This window comes from Scardinius erythrophthalmus (genome assembly GCF_964197995.2).
Source record: "Scardinius erythrophthalmus genome assembly, chromosome: 21".
Taxonomy (NCBI): domain Eukaryota; kingdom Metazoa; phylum Chordata; class Actinopteri; order Cypriniformes; family Leuciscidae; genus Scardinius; species Scardinius erythrophthalmus.
This window is the reverse complement of record NC_138241.1, coordinates 10,554,191-10,581,372: the sequence shown is the minus strand read 5'-3', so window position 1 is coordinate 10,581,372 and position 27,182 is coordinate 10,554,191. Positions and strand designations below refer to the sequence as shown.

Sequence of the window (27,182 nt, the reverse complement as noted above, 5' to 3'; positions counted from 1 at the left end):
GAATGTGTGTTACAGTGATTTTTACCATGATTAATGCACTGTAGACAACATTGTTAATTATAATGGAAGCGATTTCGTTTTTACAAATCACATCATGTGTAAACAAAGTGTAACTGTAGATTGCTTATTATTGCCCGCTATTTTACAACTATTTTACAGTATGAGACTTATGATTCATTAGTTATGCATAATCTTTTCTTTTGGATCCATCAAGTTACAAATAAAAAGAAAATAATCAGATGAATCATTTAATCAAGTCATACCTTTCCTTTGTAAATTATGCTTGATTTGCAAAATAAGATATGGAAAAGCATTTTATATTACTACATATTAGTATACACATTATGTGTGTTATATACAGTCACCATGATATAAAATTGTTCATAGTATGAAATATATAGCCATCACACTATGAATATATAAGATATGATCGTACACAGTTGTATGCAAAAGGTTTTAAAAATCGTTTTATTCCCCTCAAACCTCACACCATTTGCTAAATTGGTTTAATAATTTATACCAAATGAGTTAGAATGTGTTTTTTTTGTCTTCCCTATCTCTGTGGGACACTTAATCAACAAGTAGAAGTTATTTCAGCCAGCAGATCATTAAATTTTTACAGATCTGGATGATTTGTAGAGCGGATTGCTTTGTAACTCTTTAGCTTTAGCTAACAGCAATCCTCTGTTTGGACTCAGGGGGACTATTCCATACTCAAAGACTTCAAAAGATGAAAATAAAGATGAAACTTTTTGTCCTAAGAGTGCAGGTCTGTAGTAAACAGCCAGTCAAAACAGTGGTTAAATTAAAATAGATGAGTTCTTTAGATGAAATTATTAGATGAAAGTATTTCTCAAAGTTTTTCAAACAAGCATCTATGAAGTAGTATATCTTGTCTCGTACCATTTTTGTTATGGACAATATTGATTCTTTGAGGAGAATATATCGTCTATCTGGTGGTGAAAAAAAACAAAAACACAGGCAGAGCAAACCACCTAATGTCACGATCAGGTTCAGATGAAGACGATGAAAAAGGTTCAAACAAGTTTCCACAAACAAAAGGTTCTTTAATAAAACACACTCAGGTAATCTAATAGCAAGAAGGCAACATAACAACATGTAATACACAAACAATACCAGACAACAACTGAATGTAAAGGAGGAACTTAAATACACAGGGTGATTGAACTCAAATGATGAACAGGTGTGCTTTAATTAGGAACATACTGCATCACCATGACAACTGATTAACGATGTCCAAACAGGAACATAGGCAGACGGCAACAAAGAGGAACATAATAAGAGTCCATGAAAATGAAACTAAAGCTAAACAGAACATAATGGTGACACCTAGCAACAACTCAGAACACCCTAGCAAACCGCACAAAGTGCTGAAATCCTCTCAGAACTCCCTTCTGTAGCATTTTGATAGCACATAATTATTTTAAAAAAATGTATAGGCTCTGTTCTAAAGCCTAGTGAGCTGACTAGGAATAGGAAACATTTTAAAGCATCACATGTTGATTATGATTATGCTGCTTTCAGAGATATTTTGGTCAGTTGTAAGGCAGCATGGAATCTTTTGTGCAGAATGCAATCCCATAATGCTTTGAGATAAATCAATTTGATGGTGGACAAACAATAGAAATAATTATTTAATTATCAAAGAATACTGATAAAAATACTTCAGTCTAATAAAAATATATATTTTTTAATTAATTATTTAATTAACTATTTGTACCATTGTTCAAGTTTGTGGTCAGTAAGATTTAAAAAAAAAAAACATTTTAAATATATTTTAAAATGTAATTTATTCCTTTAAAATGTGATTTTCAGCAGACATTACACCAGTCTTCAATGTCACATGATCCTTCAGAAATCATTCTGATATGCTGATTTGGTGCTCAATAAACATTTCTTATTATAGCATGGCCTGTCTGAATACACGACTCTTGTTGGCTTGAAAGTTTGCAATAAAACTGTTTAATGCACAGGTAGTTCCAAGTCAGTTTAATCACCATTCTGTATTAATGTCGCCATTCTGTATTAATCTCTCACTGAAGCGCAACATACATCACTCGCACACAGAGATTGGAGATCGCGCTGCACACACACAGAAACAGGAGCACAGAAACAAGTTGACAATGCTGCCCCCCCCCCTCCCCCAGTCATATGTTACCTTACCGTACTACTTTATCTGTTTCTGATTTAAAAGGAGTAGTTCACTTCAGAATTTAAACTTCCTGATAATTTACTCACCCCCATGTCATCCAAGATGTTCATGTCTTTCTTTCTTCAGTCGAAAATACATTTTTGAGGAAAACATTCCAGGATTTTTCTCATTATAGTGGACTTCAACGGGAACCAACGGTTTGAAGGTCCAAATTGCAGTTTCAATGCAGCTTCAAAGGGCTCTACATGATCCCAGCCAAGGAATAAGGGTCTTATTTACTGAAACGATCAGTCATTTTCAAAAAAATAAATAAATAAATACATATACTTTTTAACCACAAATGCTCATCTTAAACATCCACGACTTCACGCATTATGTAATCACGTGGGAAAGGTCAGGTGGTAACAGGACGTTGGCAGAAAATGTAGGGTAGGGCAAAAAACTCTCATCTCATTTTCTCCTCCAACTTCAGAAACTTCCAACATCGTCCAAAAATAATAATAATTATATATATATATATATATATATATATTTTTTTTTTTTTTTTTTTTTTTTTTTTTTGAAAATTGCAGATCGTTTCACTAGATAAGACCCTTATTCCTTGGCTGGGATCCTTTGAAGCTGCACTGAAACTGCAATTTGGACCTTCAACCCGTTGGTTCCCGTTGAAGTCCACTATATGGAGAAAAATCCTGAAATGTTTTCCTCAAAAACCTTCATTTCTTTTCAACTGAAGAAAAAAAGAAATCAATATATTTGATGACGTAGGGGTGACTAAATTATCAGGAAATTTTAATTCTGAAGCAAACTAATCCTTTAAAGCTTTTCTTCGTGTTGTGCCCTTCTTTGCCTCCAAGTCGTGCATTAAAATGGTTTTAAGCACAGCTAGCAGTGGATTATCCCTTACTTATTATCAACAGTTGTGCTGCTGAATATTTTTGTGGACTTTTTCAGATTTTTTTTTTTTTTTTGAAGTAGATATCACTTTACATCAAAAAGCATCTTTGCTGAATAAAAGTATTAATTTATTTTAAAAAGAAACCTTACTGTCCCCAAACTTTTGAATGGTAGTGTATATGATGCCCATTTTGCTACCTATGTACATTGTTCCAGTGTTCCAAATCTAACATAACTGAAATGCTGTTTGTTTTAAACGGACAAAGCCCTACATTATCTTATGGAAAAGCATTCTCATAGTTTGAGGCTAACAGTAATGTGTAACAAAATGCATTTCACCATTCTAGATTATATCTCCGCACACATCTTTTCCTCTGAAATGTGCATATTACAAGCCAGAGATGTGGCCTGCACGCCAGGGCATGTTCCTCTTTGTTGAAGACACAGAGTAATGTGTACGGTCAGCTACAGCAATCTGTCTTCTCCACAGAGTTGCCCTCTTCCCCTTACGACATCTCTCTTCTGTATTGTGACGGGGAATCCATGGTTCTCAACTGGAAGCAGCCCATCCATTCTGGAGGAGCAGAGGTCACTGATTATTACATTGACAAATTCAATGTGGGCAAGAAGACGTGGAAGGAGGTCAACATCCCACCCATTAAGGAAACCCTGCACAAGGTGTCTATTTATTGCAGCATCCTGTGCATGTTGTTACATCAGGTTATACTGTTGGAATTCTTATAATATTCTAATAATATATTAATATATTATAATAATATATAATAATATTATATTATGTAATGTAATATAATATTACCTTGTAAAATAATTACTAAGATGATCTGTATCTTCTGAAGGTTGGAGGTCTGACAGCTGGGTCAGTGTATCAGTTTAGGATCTATGGAGCTAATTTGGTTGGATTGGGTGGTGCCTCAACCCCAAGCATGTCCTTCAAATGTGAGGCTTGGACCATGCCTGAGCCAGGTAATGTGAAGTGTGTACATAGTTTTGACTTGTACTGTTAAAATTAGGTCATTATTTATTCACCCTCATGTCATTCAAAACCTGCATGCTGCTATTTGTTCAGTGCAACACAGAATGAGAAATTAAAGATATTTTTGAGATCTAATATCAGAAAATATGAATAAATACTGTATCAAATGTATTGTTCATTATTAGTTAATGTTATAGTTAGTCCATTAACTAAGGTCAACTAATGAGACCTTATTGTAAAATGTTACTGCAGAATCAGCTGAATTTGAAACTTTGAAACCAAGGCATAGCAAAGGCTGTACAAGATCAATAAATGGCCCAAAAAAGCAATTGACAGTTCTGCAAAGTCAAAGTCACATGGCCTTTTTTTTAGGGATTTTTTCTTTCTTTCTTTTTTTATTTTTTTATTTATTTTGCCATCTTTGGAGTTTGAAAGTCATGGTAACGTTGAACAGATGATGTTCAGTGTATGTGAAGATTCTCCAAAAATCTTGTTTTCCACAGAAGAAAGAAAGTCATACATGTTTGGAACATTATGAATATGGTGAATTAATTATGGCAATTTTTATCTTTGTGTGAACTCTTCCTTCTAACAAACTAAAACAAATCTCCATTTAGCTCATTTTATTTTATGTGCTGCCCTAAGAACACTTTAGAGGAAGTAAAAGTCTTGTGTGTGCAAAACACTCATCCTTGAGACCAACCCACAACTCTTGGTAAACATTACTTGAATACTTTGTTCAGCAGATTTACAGTATTTTTATTGGAGATACAGATCCTCTGCAGTAAGATGTCTTGCTTAGGTGGTTAAAAACCATTGTTAAAGGCTACAAAGGGAATAGGAGGTCTCTATAGCTCTGTTTGGTTATATATTGACCCTGCCAGTCACCTCTAGACTACATCACCATCATTAAAAATGAAGGATTAATACATGTCTCAATCCTTGTTACTGTGTTTCAGGTGAACCAAGTAAAGTGATTGATAGCTGTTTTCACACACAAAAAAGCTGTTTTTATCAAAGTGACACGTTCAAATCCAGCCTGCATTATGCAATGCTCCAATTCTGACATTAGTGTATTGGACAGTCAAGAACTGCAAGGAACTCAAAAGACGTGTGTGATCCTCACAAAAGTTTTCAAGAACATGATCCAAATATTACATTATATTTTACCCTAAGATAAAAAATAAATTCACTTTTTTTTCACATTTAATATGAAAAACTTGAGCTTTAATTGCCTTGTGTTTGGCTTTGGTAGGTCCAGCCTATGACCTGACCTTCACTGAGGTAAGGGATGATTCATTGGTGGTGGAGTGGAAGGCTCCTGTCTACAATGGGGTCAGTGCCATCACTGGATACTTCATTGAGAAATCCAGGAAAGGCTCTGATACCTGGAGCAAAGTCAACGAAAATTCAGTCAACCACTGCTATCTCAAGGTATTGATTTGTGAGTGCAGACAAGCTCATATGCTCAGATTTTCTGTGCTACTATTTCAGTATGCTAGACATAGAAATATGAAAACGTGTGCACTTCTCTGTGGCTTTATCAAATGTACGGTTTCAATGTTTACAGGTCAAGGGTCTAGAGACAGGCGCATCTTATGTGTTTCGCGTACTGGCCGAGAATGCCAAGGGCATTGGCATGGCTTCAACCCCCTCTGACCCTGTGTGTGTCAAGGCACTGCCAGGTAAACATGTAATGTAGAGCAGACACTGTTCAAGACATAGAGATACATATCTGAATGGGGGAAAAAATCAATGTGGTTCTGCCTTACAGAGTCAGTTGCTTCTTTGATGGATGCATTGTGATGCTGAATGTGTCAGCTGAAAGAATAGATGTCCCTTTTTCAATTCAAAGCGACAATTAATTTAGTTTGTTTACTCTAGAACATGTTTGCGAAAAACTAGCATGCATTTTTTTTTTTTTTTTTGCAGTTATTCTGAGCTTAAGAATCACAATTTATGAGGCAATAAATATAATTTGTAAATGAATTGTCATTTCGAAAAACAATTACATAGATTGTTTGTCAAAATAGCAGATAGGAAATACTGGATTTATGCTGGATTTAGCTGCCCATTACGCAAACGGACACTGAAAAATGACTTGCCTTAAAGGGTTAATTCACCCAAAAAGGAAAATTCTTTCATCATTTACTTAACCTCATGGCATTCCAAACCCAAAGTCTTAAATTGTTCGATTCTTAAGGAATTATTTAATGGCGCCTTTATGACTATTGTTAATAGTCTTCTAATTTTTGGTTACATGGACTTTCAATGGAGGGACAAACACCTCTCACATTTCATAAAAAAAAAAAAAATCTTAATTTGTGTTTCAAAGATTAAAGCTGCAGTTTTTAACTTGTGGCGCTCTATAGCGGTTAATAGCCAGAACTACACTCGTCTTGTGGAAGAACATTGTAGCCGGAGCTACTTCTCTCTGTTTATAGCCCCTTTCACACAGAGATTCCGGAAAATACACGGATAATGTGTTCCGGGATTTGTCCCGGGATCGTTTGATTGGTTCATTCACACTGCCAGTGATTTTCAGAATCTGTGAGTGCGTTCACACACATCCCGTAAAAATCCCGTAAACACACGTGGCATCAGGATGTCATTGCGATGGCACGTGCGTTAGGGCTGTCAAAATGGCTGAAAAGCTAAATTTGAATTTCTTTCTTAAATATTAGCAAAATTCGAAGTACATTCGAATTCTAAAGGCAATACTTAACGTTAGAGGAAAAAAGTACTGTATTGTCTCCTACACCCACAAGAGGGCGCAAGCGAACGCAATGAACAAATATAAACCAAATCAAGCATCGCATCTTTCATTGAAATGAAATGACATTCACTTTTTAAAGTGCATTAACTTTTCAAACAATTGTTCATAAATAATGAACAAATGTAAGGGATTTCGAAAAAAACCTGCGTCAGTTACGTCATCATCATGTCTCGTGCACCTCTTGACACGCAACAAATTCGAATGCACGTTTTTTGCATTCAAATGTGTTTTTGTTTTGTTTTTGTTTTTTGACGAATATTCGAAATTAGAATATTTTTTTTTGACAGCCCTAAAGTTGAAAAGCACTACAACACACCCCTTACGGCATTGGTCCTAGCTTTTGTTCACACAGGGCGCATTCCGGGACTGATCCCGGTGTTGTGCCGAATTTCGACCCCCGCCAAATGATTACCCCCCTCCAGCATTGGTATGTTTAGGATTAGTTATGGGGGACGGGTTAGGATTAGGGGAGGGGTTAGGATTAGGCAATCAGGTGCTGACTTCAACGAGGGGGGTAATAATTTGGCAGGGGGTCGAAATTCGGCACATCACCGGCAATGTTACTAGGTCTCCATCCCGGCATCAATCCCGGGACGTGTTTGCGTTCACACAGAAGGCACTCTAGCAGTTTTACGGCAATTTCCCGGGATCAGCGCGCTGTGTCAAAGGCTTTTATGTCTATGACGAGTCACGCAGGTACTTGGCTATTCCGCAGTGTTACAACCCAAATCAGTCTAAAATAGTCTGAATATGAAGACTTATTATAGGTGTACTGTAATGATTCAGGATAAGACAAAAACACGGTTTGGAAAATGGATTCATGATGTACTCGCTTATTATATACATTTTGTAAATTTTGAACACAAAAAAAGTTTTGACCCCTACTTTAACCAAAGTCTTATGGGTTTGGAATGATATCAGGGTGAGTAAATTATGACATAATTAGAATTGTTGGGTGAACTATCCCTTTAAGGCAGCATTTTTCAATGAGAGAACATCTTGGGTTCTGGAAGCAATATTTTTGAAAGGGGTTTTGTTTAAGGCGAGTTTACAGCAAAGATTCACAATGATACGAGCTGAACCGTTTAACTACTTGCAAAATAATGTAGTCTGCAACATTCTAAAACCTTCTAGTTTACACCAGTGTGACTAGACGAGACGAGGTATTGTTTCCATAGCAACTACTCTTTTCTTCAGTTTTTCTGTCATCTCTCTGTAGCGCAGCTGTTGGACCTGTGAAAGCAACTTAGTGTTTAGCATCCAAAAACAAATTAACAGACGTAATAACAATATTAATAACAATGATTCTTGTTTGTGATAAGCTACCTAAATAAAGTTAGAATATTTTGATATATTTATTTAACACTCATACAGTTTTTTTATTATATTCACATGGCTCACATCACTTCTCCCTGGGAAACTAATGAAAATGATATTCCAGCTGTTAAATATGGTGAACCACTGCCTTAAGGGGACTTTGTCAACATGAAAGGCTTTTTGCAACCAATTTTACTTCCATAACGTGATGAAAAAATCATCACAGAAATAAATTTAAATCTAAGTATATTCAAATAGTATAATACAATACAATAACAACAACAATAATAATAATAATACCCTGTACAATAATTTTATTCATTAAAACTCATCTTTGATCACCAAAATGAAATTTTTAAGCATTTTTCCTTGAAAGAAAAACATTTCTTCATGTCTTAAAATAGCTTGAATGTAACTCTACACCCTTGCCTCATATAGTATTTGCGGTTCTATGAATATGCAAATTAGCCCCGTCTCCACTCACTCGCACCAGCTCAGAGATCCACTCGTTGAGGATCACACATTGACCTGATTGGTTACAAGGTAGTTTGTGACGTCAGAAACACCAGCAATTTCAAACTGTGTTTTTGAGACGGTCTTTGGCTCACTGCAGTTTTAAAGAGAAAATACAATAGCAGTGGTGTTGACTTATAAATTTACACATGGTTTGTCTTAAAACATATCAAAAACACCACATCGACATATAAACAACATTAAAAGGGGACTTTAAATTGTAATAATATGTAACAATATTGCTGTTTTTTCCTAGCCTGGCAAGCCACACCTACATCACGATGTTAGGTCTGGCAACTCACTATAGACACGGCTCAATCCGAGGGGCGGGATAAACAGCTGTCTTTCAAATTCACTCTGCACGCAATAGAGACAGAGCATATTTAGGCCACGCCCACACCCGGGGGGAAAACAATCAAAACGTCTCCATTGACTTTGCATTGCGAGAGGCTGCCTTCTTGTCATTTCTTGCTTCTAACAAAAGACAGAAAAATGCTGCTGTGTGACAAGGTGTACAGCAAACAAGCTAAAAAACCCAGAAATACGTTTTTATTAGCTCTCGACCCCAAAAAACGAGTGTTTAGGACATAAAAGTGGACACAGGCAGTTGAGACAGAGCGTCACGTGTCTCATTACTCTGAGAACTAACGTACGCCCGCTGGAGGAGACTGTAATCGGCAACACAGGATAGTTTATCTTACAGAAATATAATATATAAAACTGACATTTGGATATTTGACTCACCAGTGACCAAATGTTTAACTTACTGCACACATGGTGTATTTTTAGTGCATACTGAGTGTCAGGATCCCACAATTTACCCATTCATTCCAGCCTGTATCCACTTTTATGTCCTCAAACGCTCGTTTTTTGGGGTCGACAGCTTATGAAAACTTTCTGGGTTTCTTAGCTTGTTTGCTGTACACCTTGTCACATAGCAGCTTTTAGGCATTATTCTGTCTTTTGTTAGAAGAAAGAAATGACAAGGAGGCAGCCTCTCGCAATGCAAAGTCAATGGAGACTGTTGGACTGTTTCCCCCCCCCCGGTGGGCGTGGTCTTCAGATTATGACGTGTTGCGCTCTGTCTCTATCCACCTTATTCTGCTCTAAACAATGCGCGCTGCCATAACGACGACTCTGGTTCCCTACTTCCGGTTCGTAGCGCTTGACCTGTACTAGTAGCGAGAGAAGTTCAGTTTTAACGCTAACCACTCTAAACGTTTACTTTATTGAATGTATCTGATACGGAACCGGACATGGGCATTATCTCCTTCTTATCTTATGCTCGAAACACTCAGTTTCTAAAAAGTTTAAAATCTTCTTTGAATTGTTAAAACAAATAACAACAGCACATGAGGAGCTTGAACTCAAGGTGCGTTCCATTCGACCGTAAGTGGACTGCGAAGTGGACTTCACAGGGTATTCCGCCATCTTAAGTGAGATTCCAATCCGAAGGGAGCGAACATGTTCAGTTCGAAGGGCACTGTGCACGGCATAGGGAATAAGGGAACATCGATACATCACTTCACAGTAGAGATGTGACGGTGATAATATTCTCCCACCGGTTAATCGACTTGTGACAACACCGGTATTACCGGTTTCATCGTGGGGGTGGGGGGTGTTAGAGTGATGTATTTTTTTTTTTTTACATGGCGTCAATTCATCATTCGTATTGAGTTTGATTGACATGCGATCTGACCAATCAAATTCCACCATTTTTGTGCGATAAAGCAGTCAGAAGAGTTATTGATAAACTTCGGTGGATTTGAAATTGGCTTTAACTGAGGCAATCTATCACGACACATTAAAGAGCCAAAAAACGGTAGGCCTATTTTATTTTTGTTTGACTGACCAAATTTGAAAGTTGAGACTTTGTTTCATATTAAATATTACCTGCTCGGTCCTGTCTTTCAGCGCGTTGTCTGTGTCCTCTATTTTTTCACTGCTTGAGATTATGTTGAGAACAATAACGCCCTATTTGAGTGTATAGGGCGCGATTTCGGATTCAACCACAGTGTTTGAATGGTGGGTTCGTTATTTTTCATGAAAAACGCATGTTATTATTTCAGCACTTCGCGAATGGACAGCGACTCTTAAGTATCACGAATGCGTTCTCGCGCATTCATGTTAAGTGCATTTTTGGGAAACGCGCGTGGAATTGCGGCGTGTGACGAGTGTAACCTTGCACATAGAGAACGCTCTTAAGATCCAAGATACATCGTTATCGGGAAACCAGGCCCTGGTCTCCGCACTAGCCTAACTGAAAACTATGAAAGCCGTGTGGCCAAACCGGTAAAAAAAAAAAAAAAACTAAAAGAAAAAAATACATTAAAGAAACTATTCCCTCTGATTTTGTTTCATTAATAAAGTTTGACTAATCGCATTAGTCTCACATTCGTTTAGAGCTCGTGTGAATTGCACGTATAAAATGAAGTTAACGAACAACCTCGTTCCATCAGGAAACGCCACATGAATTTCACTGCGCTTTATGAAGAGTTTTTATTTTGCGTGAAGAAGCCGTTCGCCGGAGATGTGTTAAAAGATTCATTCATGCACACAAGAGAGTGTATTCATGATTATTAGGCTACCGGTGTGCGTGTGTGTGTAATAGGCAGGACTTACAGCGCGGTCTCTTGTTTTGTCGCGCTTGAATGGTTGAGCGTGATCATACAACGCTAGTCAACTGGTGACAGAAAATACGGATACTGCGTAATTGCTTAAATTTTTTTTTTTTTTTTTTTTTGCGGTGCTGCGGTGGGCAAGTGATGCAACCGGTGTTGCGACTGAACACCGTGTAACACCGGTAACACCGACTATCGCGACAAGCCTACTTCACAGGAAGTGGAGAGCGATGATCACCCAGCTGTCATTGCACGCATCACGTCGTCACCAGTAACGGTCATAACGAATGATGGAGGAGTTTACGTATGTGTGTAATTATTCAAACATTTCACCATTGTTATACAAATGACAGTATTTTTAACGGTTATTCTTGTGAATATTACATATACTATTTTTGATGATTATAATTTACCTCAGTGAATGCAGCCAGCTTAGCTAGTTTGTGAAGTAAAGTGATATTTTAAATGTGATAGTAAATAAAAATTAAAATATGAATATAGTCCTATATATATTTGTTATATCATTATCTGCGCGACCCCGTCGTTGACTTTCTTTGATGACGTTTGCAGGGCATTCCAAATGAGCGGTTATTGTCAGTGAAGTCCACTTCAACTGATATACCGTGCTCAGGGAGTAGGGAGCAGTGAACACAGCGTAGGGACCCTGTCGAATGGAACGCACCTTCATTCTCTCGCTGCTAGTACAGGTCAACCGCTACGAACGGAAGTAGGCAACCGGAGTCGTCGTCATGACAGCGCGCATTGTTTAGACTGAGCAGAATAAGGTGGATAGGGCAGCGCTTCAACCAACCAGAGCGTTTTCTTTTGAAACTTTTGAATCTGGCCGGCAAAACTACGAACACATCTTCCTTTTTTAAGAATGACTTTGCTCTTAGAATGAGACATTTTAAGAATGACTTTGCTCTTTTCTCAAAGAAAAACTTAACTCCAAGTCCTCCAGAGTCGCGGCCAAAGCCGATTTGAAAGACTGTTCGCCAGCAGCAGCAGCCATTCTTTGTTTTCAAGTAGCAGGGAACCGTCGCAACTCTGTCGTCATTATGTTAAGCCCGCCCCGCCTACTCTATACACGACAGTGATGGGCGGGTTGATCCAAAATGAGCGGGTGCCTGCGGTCACCCGCGGTTACCCGCGATTACAAGTCATCCAAAAATATTTTTAATGATATTCGGGTCGCGGTCGGTCGGGTCGTTTGAAATAAAGATGCCAATTAAACCTTTGTAATTTATATAGTACTAGACACAATTTTCTATGAAATACATAGGCCTACACTTTATTGGCTGAATAATTGGCGCGAAGATGACGCACGAGCTCAGTCTGCAGGTAGAGATGGAGGCGGCAAGAGAAAAGGTGAAGACTGGGGAGTGGAAGCTCCGCAAATACACAAATAGAAAGAGCAAAGTGTGGGAGACATTTGCCGAAATAATGAAAGATGATGACCAAAGTGCTGGCTTTGTCATGTGTACTTCTTGCAATGCTATTTACACATTTGATAACCACAAAACTGGCACAACCAACCAGGCACGGCGCCAGGATTCCAGTTTTGGATGGGCCAGACCAATTGTGGGTGGGCCTTAAATTAAAAACGTTAAATAATAATAAAAAACGTTATCCAATCACTGCTTAACCTAATAAAAAAATATTGACTAATATAGCCTACTGTTATATTATCTGTGCATACATAATGTAGATTTTAATAGCTTGATGCTCTTTAAATATTTTGTTGCATTGTTAAAAGTAAATCCGCGATCGCTTTCAATGGTTCTGACCAAAGAGGAGCTCTTTGGAATCTCCATTACGCATCATACGCATCATACCTGGGCTGCATTTTCCGATAACATTGTCTCTTAGCGCGCTACGAAGACTCTTAAGGTATAACTTAACTAAAGGTATACTACTACTAAAGGTATATCATTGCTAGGCGTCTTCAGGGCTATCATACACTCGCGAGGCAGAGGCGCTGGCGCCCTCCTAGCAACGGCGCTGTTTTTGGTAAAACATAATTTTGACGACTTCATTAAGTTTTGTTTTATAGAAAACTCTTTTTAAAAGATTTTCGTTTTGTATAAATTGTATCTTAATTTTGATCAATGTTTTATCAATCAATTGCCCGTATTTAATACATAAGAAGCAAATATATTGTAATAATGCGCCGGCACGATCACTTGCATTGCATGTGAACTGGAGGGCGCCGAAACTCAGCTTGTGCCTCACAGATTTGAGAAATATAGGCTATATATTCAAACCAAAATAAATAGGCTACTCTCTGATTATGTAATCCATTCCATATGAAATGTGCATTTCTCTCTGGCGTTCATGGCACAAAGCCAGCTTTTTAAAAACTAAACATTTAGACTATTTTAGTACAAATTATGAGCTTATTGACGATTTTTTATAATTCTTGACAAAATTAGAATATATTAAGTTATATTAAGACGCTACGATGAGCATTTACTACTTTTAAAAAATGCGGGTCAGGAAGCGGGTCGGGTACAATATTTTCTTTTTCTTTTTTTGCGGTCCGAGTTGCGAGCGGGTTAGTTGAAAACGTAGGTCGGGTGCGGTTTGTTTATACATTGAACCGCGCATCAATGATACACGATGTGATTGGCCTGACCCAATTTAGGTTTTTACAGCTCCGAAAGTCAATGCAGAGTTGCTAGACTACCCTGGCTGCAAAATAAATTTTGCTGCCGCTAGGGTGCGTCTAGATTTCTAGGCTAGTTTTTTCCTGTATTTTTTATCAAATAAATGCAGGCTTGATGAGCATAAGAAATTTCTTTCAAAAATATAAAAAATGGTTATGTTCTTTTTTCTTTTTATCAATACTGCACACACACACACACACACACACACACACACACACACACACACACACACACACACACACACACACACACACTGAATAGGACATTAATTTCTTGCAGATCCAGAGTTTTCAGGGATTAGTTATGATGACTCAGGTGATTGGCTCAGAATGTCTGTTCCCAGAACTGAGAAGAGAAAACTGAGTGTCTATTCAGTTCATACACTTCTGAGGGTTTTGTTTCAGTTGATGAACGGATAGCCTTCCTCAGAAATTCTATAGACCTCATTGGCTTGGCGACATCGAGAAAAAAAAAGAAAAAAGAGGAAAGTCATTTCAGAGGAGGTCGTCCATCCAGGGTGTTTTCCTGCCTTTGGCCCGAGATGCTGAGATCAGCTCCAGTATCCCTGCTATCCTACATAAGACAAGCAGTTTCGAGGACGGCTGGGTGGATTTGAGAGGTTGTTATTACAGTGATGCTATTGGTATTTATTTTCATGATTTTTGTTTTATTTTGTGCACTGATGAATTGTGCACAGTAAGACCAGGAAGTCGAATTCAGTTGTCAGTTTTACGTTTTAAACCTAAATAACTTACACAGCCATCCAGAATAGCAGAATATCTGTTAGTTCTAAAGAAGGGGGTTTTATTTTTGAGGAAATGGGAGGAGTTTACAGTGGGGCAGAGAGAGAGTTGTTCAGGGCAGTGTGGATTGCACCATGGGAGGTGTTCTGGAGTGTCTTGGGGAGCAGCTGCCTGCACATTCACAGATAAGCAAAAAGCAGCCACGGGATGATCCAAGATGATTCATTCCGAGTAGCCCGAAAGGTTTGTGGCTGATAAAAATGGCATCAGCCAGTAGAGTGCACTGTGGATTCATGTGTCTATAGAAAGTATGTGTGTGATGTTGTGTGAGATGTTCGACAGTACAGCTGAGAAGGGAAGCCCTGCTTGGGCTGATTGGTCATAATCATCTCCACAGATTTCTGCACTTGAACACCCATCATTCACAACCTTCTGCACACCTGTTACATGTTCATTAATTAATTATTAGATTTTTTTTTTTTTTTTTTACAAATTTTATTAAGCTTTTAGATACCACTATACTGAGAAAAATGATAACCTAAAAATGGTAGCATCTAAAGGAACTGCTTTTATTCGAGTCAAAAATATTATTTTACATCACTGAATCCACATAAGAGAACTGAATCAACACTAAACAGCCGAAATGTATAATTTTCCAGTTATTACTGTAAAGCTGCTTTGAAACAATCTGTATTGCATAAAGCACAGTATAAATAAAGGTGACTTGACGACCTAAATACAATGATTTAGACAAAAAAAAAAAACTATTTTTTTTTATGCAATAAATAGCTATTTAAAGGGATAGTTCACCCAAAAATAAAAATTCTGTCATCATTTACTCTCCCTCAAGTTGTTCCAAACCTGTATGACTTTCTTTCTTCTGCTGAACACAAAAGAAGATAATTTGAAGAAAGTCGGTAACCAAACGACTGATGGACCCCATTGACTTCCATAGTAGGAAAAAAAAATACTATGGATGTCAGTGGGGACCAGCAACTGTTTAATTACCAACCTTCTTTAAAATATATTATTTTGTGTTTAGCAGAAGAAAGGAAATCATACAGGTTTGGAACAACTTGAGGGAGAGTAAATGATGACAGAATTTTCATTTTTGGGTGAACTATCCCTTTAAGGTGATATAAATTTTCTTGGTTGAAACTTATTCTTTTTAAACTTTTTTTTTTTTTTTTTTTTGAAAAAAAGTTGAGATCCCCTGAATATGAATGAAAGTGAATTAGAACTGGTTTGTAAAGCCACAAAATGACAAAAACACCAGTAATGTATCATTAAAATGGTACATATGACTTGTTTACACAAAGTCTCATACATAAAATATTGTGCAGTCATATGTACCATTTTAATGATACTGTATGTTATTTATATATATATATATATATATATATATATATATATATATATATATATGCATCTTCTGGAGCCACAATATAGCTTTGTGTGACAAACAGACCAAAATGCTGGTTTTCACTGAAAATCAAATATGGTGCTGCATCAGGTTTGACATTTGGTTTCAAGACACATTGGAGCAAATGGCATTTTACGTCAGTGATGTGAAATGCCATCAGCAGATGTGTTTTATATGTGACATTTGTTGTCCATTTTAAAGCTTCAGAGGAGCAAAATAGCATTAAATTACATTTAGATTATATTAATATTAAAAAAATAATATATGAATTAATTTAATATTAAAGTGTACTTATTATTAGAAAATTATGGAACAGCATCCCATTCCTATGGAACAGCATCCCACTGTGTTCCAACCATAACTCCAGGATATCCTACAGCATTTGTTTAGTAGTACTTGTCGACTTGTGTGCAAATTCTTCTGTGCTTCTGTTATTTTGAAGGCACCCATGAAATCAAGTGTGGCGTCGATGAGGAATCAGGTGACATTTATCTCTCTTTTGAGAGCTGCCAAATGACAGAAACATCAAAATTTGTGTGGAAGAAGTCCTACCAAGAAATTACTGACTTCTCTAAGGGCATCATCGTCAAGACGTCAGGCAGCAAGTAAGCACAACACACGCTCAATGTGTCCTGACTTGATCTGGTCCAGATACATATTAGCTCAAAGCATATTTAGGGCAATGCCACAGTCTGTGCATATTTAATTCTATTTGTTTTCCCTGTGTTGTCCCAATGAACAGACACTAATGTTTGCTCATTGTTTCTTTAGCTCATCTTTGGTTTTTAAGAACCCAGACAAAGAGGATTTGGGCACATTCTCTGTATCTGTTACAAATACTGATGGTGCCTCGGCCAGCTACAAGATCTCAGCTGAAGGTGAGGCTTCTTAATATATAATGACCATCAGCTTCATTATTAATGCCCTCTCTCAAAGTTATATAGAGTACAATACACTATCAAAACATTCCATTGACAGATTCGAATCATATTTGATTCAGATGTCGGTACACTATATATGTTGGTGTGTGACATGGATGTTACATCATCTGCTGTAAAACAGTTACTAAGATATTAGATATTTCTAAGATATTTAATTTAATAATAATAATTTTAATAATAATAAAGATTTGTGTTGTCTGCTGTAATGTACTTAACAAGTGTTGATAATGATGATAGCTGATAGAAAATGATATTTACCTCTATCCTTTAGAGCTGGAGAAGATGTTGGCCCTCAGCTATGACATACGCAACCCAAGTAAGTGGCCCCAGATGAAGGAGTAGAGTATGGAGCCCCTAAAGGGACATGGTGAAGAAGAAAAAGGAGATGGGAGGAAAAATTATTTGGCAATGCTTTTGCATTCTTTCCCCTGAGAAACTTTGCGTTTGCCTGCAAAATGTTTTGCGTTCCCCTGAACGCAAAGTTTCTCAGGAGGACACAAAACATTTGCGAGAGAACCCAAAAGCATTGATATTATTTTTCCTACCCTCTTTTTTCCACCACTATGTCCCCTAAGGGGCTCTGTAGTAAAGATTATTATACTGTTGTTTTTTACCCTACAATCTGTCCAGTATGTAATTTTGTCAAATGGTGTTCAGACTCAACTTGAATGAACCATGTTCAAAATGCACATCAATTGAACAGTGTATTCAGGGTTCCCACAGTTTTGGAAAACCTGGAAATGATCCATTATACTAGAAAAGTCATGGAATTCGAAGGTCATGGGAATTATTGTAATTTCACAATATTCTTCAATTTGTTAACATTAGTTAATACATGTTAATTTGTAATTACTGTTATACAATTTGTCTTGTTACAAATTGATATATATTAGCTTTTGCAAAACTAAAATGTTGTGTTTCCGAAATGTCTATTGTGCATATTTGTTTTTCTAGTTATGCTTAGCTCTAACATATTTAATCGTCTAAAATAACTCTTTGTGAGTGCAAAAATTCATCTCTGATCTATGATTTAGCCTCCTGTTTCACAGACAAGGCTTCAGCCTAGTCCCAGATGCACGTTTGAGCTGTTTTAATTGAAAGCAACTTGCACTGACATATCTTAAAATATGTCACTGCCATTGTTTTGTCTCAAGATGCACACCAGTAATGTTTACATTTATAGAAATACTTTTAAAGAAGCTACTTAAATGTCCTAATTGAACTAAGGCCTAATCCTAGTACTGACTGTGAAACCAGGCCTAGTTAGCCTAGAAATCTAGACGCACCCTAGCGGCAGCAAAATGTATTTTGCCGCCAGGGTAGTCTAGCAACTCTCCATTGACTTTCGAGCTGCAAAAACCTAAATTGGGTCAGGCCAATCACATCGTGTAGAGAGTAGGCGGGGCGGGCTTAACATAATGACGACAGAGTTGCGACGGTTCCTTGCTACTTGAAAACAAAGAATGGCGGCTGCTGCTGGCGAACAGTCTGTCGAATCGGCTTTGGCCGCGACTCTGGAGGACTTGGAGTTAAGTCATTCATAAAAAAGGAAGATGTGTTCGTCGTTTTTTGCCGGCCAGATTCAAAAGTTGAATCTACCAACTAACGTTAGCTCCGCTGTTGGGAAAACGCTCTGGTTGGTTGAAGCGCTGTCCTATTGCGTGCAGAGGGAATCAGAAAGACAGCCGTTTATCCCGCCCCTCGGATTGAGCCGTGTCTATGGTGAGTTGCCAGACCTAACATCTTGATGTAGGTCTGGCTTGCCAGGCTAAGGCCTAGGAGTCCTTATCTAGAAAAGCCATAGATGGGAATATTCAGGTATGGGAACCCTGAATTGTAATCTGCCAAATTGCTACATTGGCAACCATAAATGGCTCTATACTAATGAACTTTATTACATGACATATTATTAATAACAGTGTCACTATTTATTGAACTTTAGTGTCTTTTTTAAAATTGCTAATGCTGCTGTATTATAAAACATTTGAGGCTATTACAGTGATTTTATCAAAGTTAAAGGGGTTTTAGATTCACGCTGTGCCTGACAACACCATTTAAGCATGTTAAAATCACTGGAACATGTAGCGTGGCTTATTGCTTAAAATAAACTAGATGGTTTTTATATAGAATCAGCATGTGTGTACAGGTCTAAGGTGCGTATGAACTGTGACACAACACACGTCATCACTTCTTCTGTGTCACAGTTATTCCTCTGAAGACTGAACTGGCCTATAAGATTCTAGAGAGAGGCCGTATGCGCTTTTGGCTGCAAGCTGAGGGTATCTCTTCTTCTGTGACCTACAAATTCTTTGCCAATAACAAGGAGCTTGTCAACTGTGAGGTAAATAACTGTCAAATAGAATGGTACTGACAAATACTGTACAGCCAGAAATCAGGGAGTTTTATATTAAAAGAATAGTTCACCAAAAAAAATGACAATTCTGTCATCATTCATTCACCCTCAGGTTCTTCCAAACCCCAAGACGTTCTTTACTCTGTGGGACATAAAATATGTTTAACATCACAGTAAAAGTATCATAAACATGCTCCATATGACTTTTTGACTATTTTTATACAATTTAAGTCATTATTCATTGAAAATATTGCTTGGCATGACACCAATTGGCCATTAGGGATTACGCAAAATATCAGTATCATACTAGTTATATGATTATTTATTGGCCATTTATTCGTATATATATATATATATATATATATATATATATATATATATATATATATATATATATATATATATATTGGCCAGTATAATATAATATAATACAATATAATGTAATATAATGTAAAATAAATAATATAATATAATATAATTGTATTTTTCTATTAAAATGATATTTGTTTACATAATATGTAAATGTGTACAATGTGTGTTTACTGTGTATAATTATTTTTGTATATTTAAATACACACACATCATGTATATATTTGAGAAATATTTGCATGTGTTTATAATTTATATAAATATTTTATATATAACAAATTTTTCTTAAATATATACATGCATATGTGTGTATTTATATATACAAAATAATTATACACAGTACACACACATATATTATGTAAACACAAACTTTTATTTCAGGTGCGATTAATCGCTGCACAACCCTATAATTATGACCGCCGCTAGCGTAGCTAGCGAAAGCGGTCATATAGGGATTGTCAAAGTTTTTTTTTTTTTTTTTTTTTCGTCACCTTACTGAATTTTTCGTCAACGATACCAGGGACACCGAAGCACCGGGGAACATGAAATTTGGTGGGCATGTAGCCCCACTAGACTTCTAAGGAAAAATTTTGTTTGGTCCCCGGGGGCCACTCCCCCCCCGCGCTGGGCCCCCCCAAACCCCCAAAAATGCAGTTTTTCCTAAATAACTACCTGAACCGTGGCACCGAGGATGAAGAAATTTTTATGGTATGTTGGTCTACTAGACTTTTACGGAAAAATTTCGTTTGGTCCCCAGGGGCCACTTCCCCCCCCGCGCTGGGGCCCCCTTAAATTTTTCGTCAACGATACCAGGGACACCGAAACACCGGGGAACATGAAATTTGATGGGCATGTAGCCCCACTAGACTTCTAAGGAAAAATTTCGTTTGGTCCCCGGGGGCCACTCCCCCCCCGCGCTGGGCCCCCCCAAACCCCAAAAAATGCAGTTTTTCCTAAATAACTACCTGAACCGTGGCACCGAGGATGAAGAAATTTTTATGGTATGTTGGTCTACTAGACTTTTACGGAAAAATTTCGTTTGGTCCCCAGGGGCCACTTCCCCCCCCGCGCTGGGGCCCCCTTAAATTTTTCGTCAACGATACCAGGGACACCGAAACACCGGGGAACATGAAATTTGATGGGCATGTAGCCCCACTAGACTTCTAAGGAAAAATTTCGTTTGGTCCCCGGGGGCCACTCCCCCCCCGCGCTGGGCCCCCCCAAACCCCAAAAAATGCAGTTTTTCCTAAATAACTACCTGAACCGTGGCACCGAGGATGAAGAAATTTTTATGGTATGTTGGTCTACTAGACTTTTACGGAAAAATTTCGTTTGGTCCCCGGGGGCCACTTCCCCCCCCCGCGCTGGGGCCCCCGTAAATTTTTCGTCAACGATACCAGGGACACCGAAGCACCGGGGAACATGAAATTTGGTGGGCATGTAGCCCCACTAGACTTCTAAGGAAAAGTTTCGTTTGGTCCCCGGGGGCCACTCCCCCCCCGCGCTGGGCCCCCCCAAACCCCAAAAAATGCAGTTTTTCCTAAATAACTACCTGAACCGTGGCACCGAGGATGAAGAAATTTTTATGGTATGTTGGTCTACTAGACTTTTACGGAAAAATTTCGTTTGGTCCCCGGGGGCCACTTCCCCCCCCGCGCTGGGGCCCCCGTAAATTTTTCGTCAACGATACCAGGGACACCGAAACACCGGGGAACATGAAATTTGGTGGGCATGTAGCCCCACTAGACTTCTAAGGAAAAATTTCGTTTGGTCCCCGGGGGCCACTCCCCCCCGCGCTGGGCCCCCCCAAACCCCAAAAAATGCAGTTTTTCCTAAATAACTACCTGAACCGTGGCACCGAGGATGAAGAAATTTTTATGGTATGTTGGTCTACTAGACTTTTACGGAAAAATTTCGTTTGGTCCCCGGGGGCCACTTCCCCCCCCGCGCTGGGGCCCCCTTAAATTTTTCGTCAACGATACCAGGGACACCGAAACACCGGGGAACATGAAATTTGATGGGCATGTAGCCCCACTAGACTTCTAAGGAAAATTTTGTTTGGTCCCCGGGGGCCACTCCCCCCCCGCGCTGGGCCCCCCCCGCGCTGGGCCCCCCCAAACCCCAAAAAATGCAGTTTTTCCTAAATAACTACCTGAACCGTGGCACCGAGGATGAAGAAATTTTTATGGTATGTTGGTCTACTAGACTTTTACGGAAAAATTTCGTTTGGTCCCCGGGGGCCACTTCCCCCCCCGCGCTGGGGCCCCCGTAAATTTTTCGTCAACGATACCAGGGACACCGAAACACCGGGGAACATGAAATTTGGTGGGCATGTAGCCCCACTAGACTTCTAAGGAAAAATTTTGTTTGGTCCCCGGGGGCCACTCCCCCCCGCGCTGGGCCCCCCCAAACCCCAAAAAATGCAGTTTTTCCTAAATAACTACCTGAACCGTGGCACCGAGGATGAAGAAATTTTTATGGTATGTTGGTCTACTAGACTTTTACGGAAAAATTTCGTTTGGTCCCCGGGGGCCACTTCCCCCCCCCGCGCTGGGGCCCCCTTAAATTTTTCGTCAACGATACCAGGGACACCGAAACACCGGGGAACATGAAATTTGATGGGCATGTAGCCCCACTAGACTTCTAAGGAAAAATTTCGTTTGGTCCCCGGGGGCCACTCCCCCCCGCGCTGGGCCCCCCCAAACCCCAAAAAATGCAGTTTTTCCTAAATAACTACCTGAACCGTGGCACCGAGGATGAAGAAATTTTTATGGTATGTTGGTCTACTAGACTTTTACGGAAAAATTTCGTTTGGTCCCCGGGGGCCACTTCCCCCCCCCGCGCTGGGGCCCCCGTAAATTTTTCGTCAACGAAACCAGGGACACCGAGGGCCGGGGAACATGAAATTTGGTGGGCATGTAGCCCCACTAGACTTCTAAGGAAAAATTTCGTTTGGTCCCCGGGGGCCACTCCCCCCCAGCGCTGGGCCCCCCCAAACCCCAAAAAATGCAGTTTTTCCTAAATAACTACCTGAACCGTGGCACCGAGGATGAAGAAATTTTTATGGTATGTTGGTCTACTAGACTTTTACGGAAAAATTTCGTTTGGTCCCCAGGGGCCACTTCCCCCCCCGCGCTGGGGCCCCCTTAAATTTTTCGTCAACGATACCAGGGACACCGAAACACCGGGGAACATGAAATTTGATGGGCATGTAGCCCCACTAGACTTCTAAGGAAAAATTTCGTTTGGTCCCCGGGGGCCACTCCCCCCCCGCGCTGGGCCCCCCCAAACCCAAAAAAATGCAGTTTTTCCTAAATAACTACCTGAACCGTGGCACCGAGGATGAAGAAATTTTTATGGTATGTTGGTCTACTAGACTTTTACGGAAAAATTTCGTTTGGTCCCCGGGGGCCACTTCCCCCCCCGCGCTGGGGCCCCGGTAAATTTTTCGTCAACGATACCAGGGACACCGAAGCACCGGGGAACATGAAATTTGGTGGGCATGTAGCCCCACTAGACTTCTAAGGAAAAATTTCGTTTGGTCCCCGGGGGCCACTCCCCCCCCGCGCTGGGCCCCCCCAAACCCCAAAAAATGCAGTTTTTCCTAAATAACTACCTGAACCGTGGCACCGAGGATGAAGAAATTTTTATGGTATGTTGGTCTACTAGACTTTTACGGAAAAATTTCGTTTGGTCCCCGGGGGCCACTTCCCCCCCCGCGCTGGGGCCCCCGTAAATTTTTCGTCAACGATACCAGGGACACCGAAACACCGGGGAACATGAAATTTGGTGGGCATGTAGCCCCACTAGACTTCTAAGGAAAAATTTCGTTTGGTCCCCGGGGGCCACTCCCCCCCGCGCTGGGCCCCCCCAAACCCCAAAAAATGCAGTTTTTCCTAAATAACTACCTGAACCGTGGCACCGAGGATGAAGAAATTTTTATGGTATGTTGGTCTACTAGACTTTTACGGAAAAATTTCGTTTGGTCCCCGGGGGCCACTTCCCCCCCCGCGCTGGGGCCCCCTTAAATTTTTCGTCAACGATACCAGGGACACCGAAACACCGGGGAACATGAAATTTGATGGGCATGTAGCCCCACTAGACTTCTAAGGAAAAATTTCGTTTGGTCCCCGGGGGCCACTCCCCCCCCGCGCTGGGCCCCCCCAAACCCCAAAAAATGCAGTTTTTCCTAAATAACTACCTGAACCGTGGCACCGAGGATGAAGAAATTTTTATGGTATGTTGGTCTACTAGACTTTTACGGAAAAATTTCGTTTGGTCCCCGGGGGCCACTTCCCCCCCCCGCGCTGGGGCCCCCGTAAATTTTTCGTCAACGATACCAGGGACACCGAAGCACCGGGGAACATGACATTTGGTGGGCATGTAGCCCCACTAGACTTCTAAGGAAAAATTTCGTTTGGTCCCCGGGGGCCACTCCCCCCCAGCGCTGGGCCCCCCCAAACCCCCAAAAATTCAGTTTTTCCTAAATAACTACCTGAACCGTGGCACCGAGGATGAAGACATTTTTATGGTATGTTGGTCTACTAGACTTTTACGGAAAAATTTCGTTTGGTCCCCGGAGGCCACTTCCCCCCCCGCGCTGGGGCCCCCGTAAATTTTTCGTCAACGATACCAGGGACACCGAAACACCGGGGAACATGAAATTTGGTGGGCATGTAGTCCCACTAGACTTCTACGGAAAAATTTCATTTGGTCCCCGGGGGCCACTCCCCCCCCCCGCGCTGGGCCCCCCTTAACCCAAAAAAATGCAGTTTTTCCTAAATAACTACCTGAACCGTGGCACCGAGGATGAAGAAATTTTTATGGTATGTTTGTCTACTAGACTTTTACGGAAAAATTTCGTTTGGTCCCCGGGGGCCACTCCCCCCCCCCCCCCCGCGCTGGGGCCCCCGTAAATTTTTCGTCAACGATACCAGGGACACCGAAGCACCGGGGAACATGAAATTTTGTGGGCATGTAGCCCCACTAGACTCCTACGGAAAAATTTCGTTTGTTCCCCGGGGGCCACTCCCCCCCCGCGCTGGCCCCCCCCAAAACCAAAAAATGCAGTTTTTCCTAAATAACTACCTGAACCGTGGCACCGAGGATGAAGAAATTTTTATGGTATGTTGGTCTACTAGACTTTTACGGAAAAATTTCGTTTGGTCCCCGGAGGCCACTTCCCCCCCCGCGCTGGGGCCCCCGTAAATTTTTCGTCAACGATACCAGGGACACCGAAACACCGGGGAACATGAAATTTGGTGGGCATGTAGCCCCACTAGACTTCTAAGGAAAAATTTCGTTTGGTCCCCGGGGGCCACTCCCACCCCGCGCTGGGCCCCCCCAAAACCAAAAAAATGCAGTTTTTCCTAAATAACTACCTGAACCGTGGCACCGAGGATGAAGAAATTTTTATGGTATGTTGGTCTACTAGACTTTTACGGAAAATTTTTGTTTGGTCCCCGGGGGCCACTTCCCCCCCCGCGCTGGGGCCCCCGTAAATTTTTCGTCAACGATACCAGGGACACCGAAGCACCGGGGAATATGAAATTTGGTGGGCATGTAGCCCCACTACACTTCTACGGAAAAATTTCGTTTCTACGGAAAAATTGCGTTTGGTCCCCGGGGGCCACTCCCCCCCCCCGCGCCCCCCCAAACCCCAAAAAATGCAGTTTTTCCTAAATAACTACCTGAACCGTGGCACCGAGGATGAAGAAATTTTTATGGTATGTTGGTCTACTAGACTTTTATGGAAAAATTTCGTTTGGTCCCCGGGGGCCACTTCCCCCCCCCCTGCGCTGGGGCCCCCGTAAATTTTTCGTCAACGATACCAGGGACACCGAAACACCGGGGAACATGAAATTTGGTGAGCATGTAGCCCCACTAGACTTCTACGGAAAAATTTCGTTTGGTCCCCGGGGGCCACCCCCCCCCCCCCCGCGCTGGGCCCCCCCAAACCCAAAAAAATGCATTTGTTATTGCTTTGTAATTTGTAATTGTAAACATTTGTAATTGTTATGGTATGTTGCTCTTAAGGGCCCACATCAACCTAGCCCATAATCACTCATTTGTGATTTGCGCCCCTCCCATAAAAAATGAAAATGCAATATTATTCTGCTTTGATCGCCCCTATCTTCAGTGGAGATGTTCAGAACTGCACCATATTTCATGTGTATGATTAACTTGACATCCTCTGGGGGTATCCTCTGCTAAGTTTTGTAGAATTTCATCCATGGGGGGGTATAAAATAAATTCATTTATGTGCACAATTAGTGACTGTACACTCATCGGCCTGTAGATGGTGCTGTTGAGCGAAGGGTTGCTGGTTTAGGATGATACTGTCACACACACACATGCAGGAATACAAACAAACGCAAGCATGCACACACACTGACATCCACACGCACAGACACACACCCATACACACACACATACAAATCCACATGCACAGACACACAAACACACACGCGCACACATGTACGCACACATACATACACGCACAGACACACACACACACACACACACACACACACACACACAGACACACACATACACACACACACACACACACACACACACACACACACACAGACAGACATGCACATACTATTACTTTTTTTAGGTATATACATAAACACGCAATACAGCCAAATTACTCCACGTCATTTATTTTTGTGGAAAGCCAGTGCAGGCCTGAGCGGCGGTCATATTTTGTACCGCGATGCGGTACATCTAGTTAATATATTCATATTTCTTTTGTTAAATAACTCTCACTTAAAGTTAATCTTTACAAACACTAATAATTTAATAACATTAAGTGTAACGTTAGTTCTGGCAGGTCATGTTAGTCAAGCTCGCATCAGCTGATCCGCGTCTACCTATAGGAATACAACGCCCATCACTGTATTCATATATAAGCTCCTTCAGTACTATCAGCAGCTATTGCGTTTCACAGAAGCTAATTACCCTCCACCATCCCCAGCTCCTCCTCTCGTCAGTCAGGATTTGGCATTCTGATTACCCCTTGAATCAGAATAAATTCTCAAATTATGTTGTTCTTTAAAATCTTGAATTAATGATATCTGCAATACATTCATGTTGGTTCTGTTCTGTTTACCCAAAGGGGGGTTATTGCTGCTCTTCCTGCTCTTATTCATGCTAGGCTGCATGGATGCGCAGGGAGTTCTTGCCCAGAACAGAACCATACCGCCAATCCAAACTGTATGCTAACTGTCAATCGTACTTGACAATAGTGGTCCTGACAGAAATTGTTAAATGTAATCTTTAGCAGATCTCAAAATAAATATACATTTGTTTGCACTGTACATTATAATTGTCATTGCCATTCTCATTGTTTTATTTTGTTTTAGACAGAAATTGACCCCAATTGTTCCCC

At 40.3% G+C, this 27,182-nt stretch overlaps 1 protein-coding gene across 1 annotated transcript in view; it reads left to right on the top strand.

Moving 5' to 3' along the window:
* The window catches only part of myom2b (myomesin 2b), a 74,636-nt gene that overhangs the window by 21,632 nt on the left and 25,822 nt on the right, over positions 1 to 27,182 (top strand). The window contains exons 17-24 of the mRNA XM_081351161.1: positions 3,561 to 3,748; positions 3,928 to 4,054; positions 5,320 to 5,498; positions 5,635 to 5,749; positions 16,566 to 16,728; positions 16,895 to 17,001; positions 17,336 to 17,380; positions 19,269 to 19,405. Coding sequence (XP_081207287.1) covers positions 3,561 to 3,748; positions 3,928 to 4,054; positions 5,320 to 5,498; positions 5,635 to 5,749; positions 16,566 to 16,728; positions 16,895 to 17,001; positions 17,336 to 17,380; positions 19,269 to 19,405 — 1,061 coding nt within the window. The remainder of the gene's footprint in view (positions 1 to 3,560; positions 3,749 to 3,927; positions 4,055 to 5,319; positions 5,499 to 5,634; positions 5,750 to 16,565; positions 16,729 to 16,894; positions 17,002 to 17,335; positions 17,381 to 19,268; positions 19,406 to 27,182) is intronic.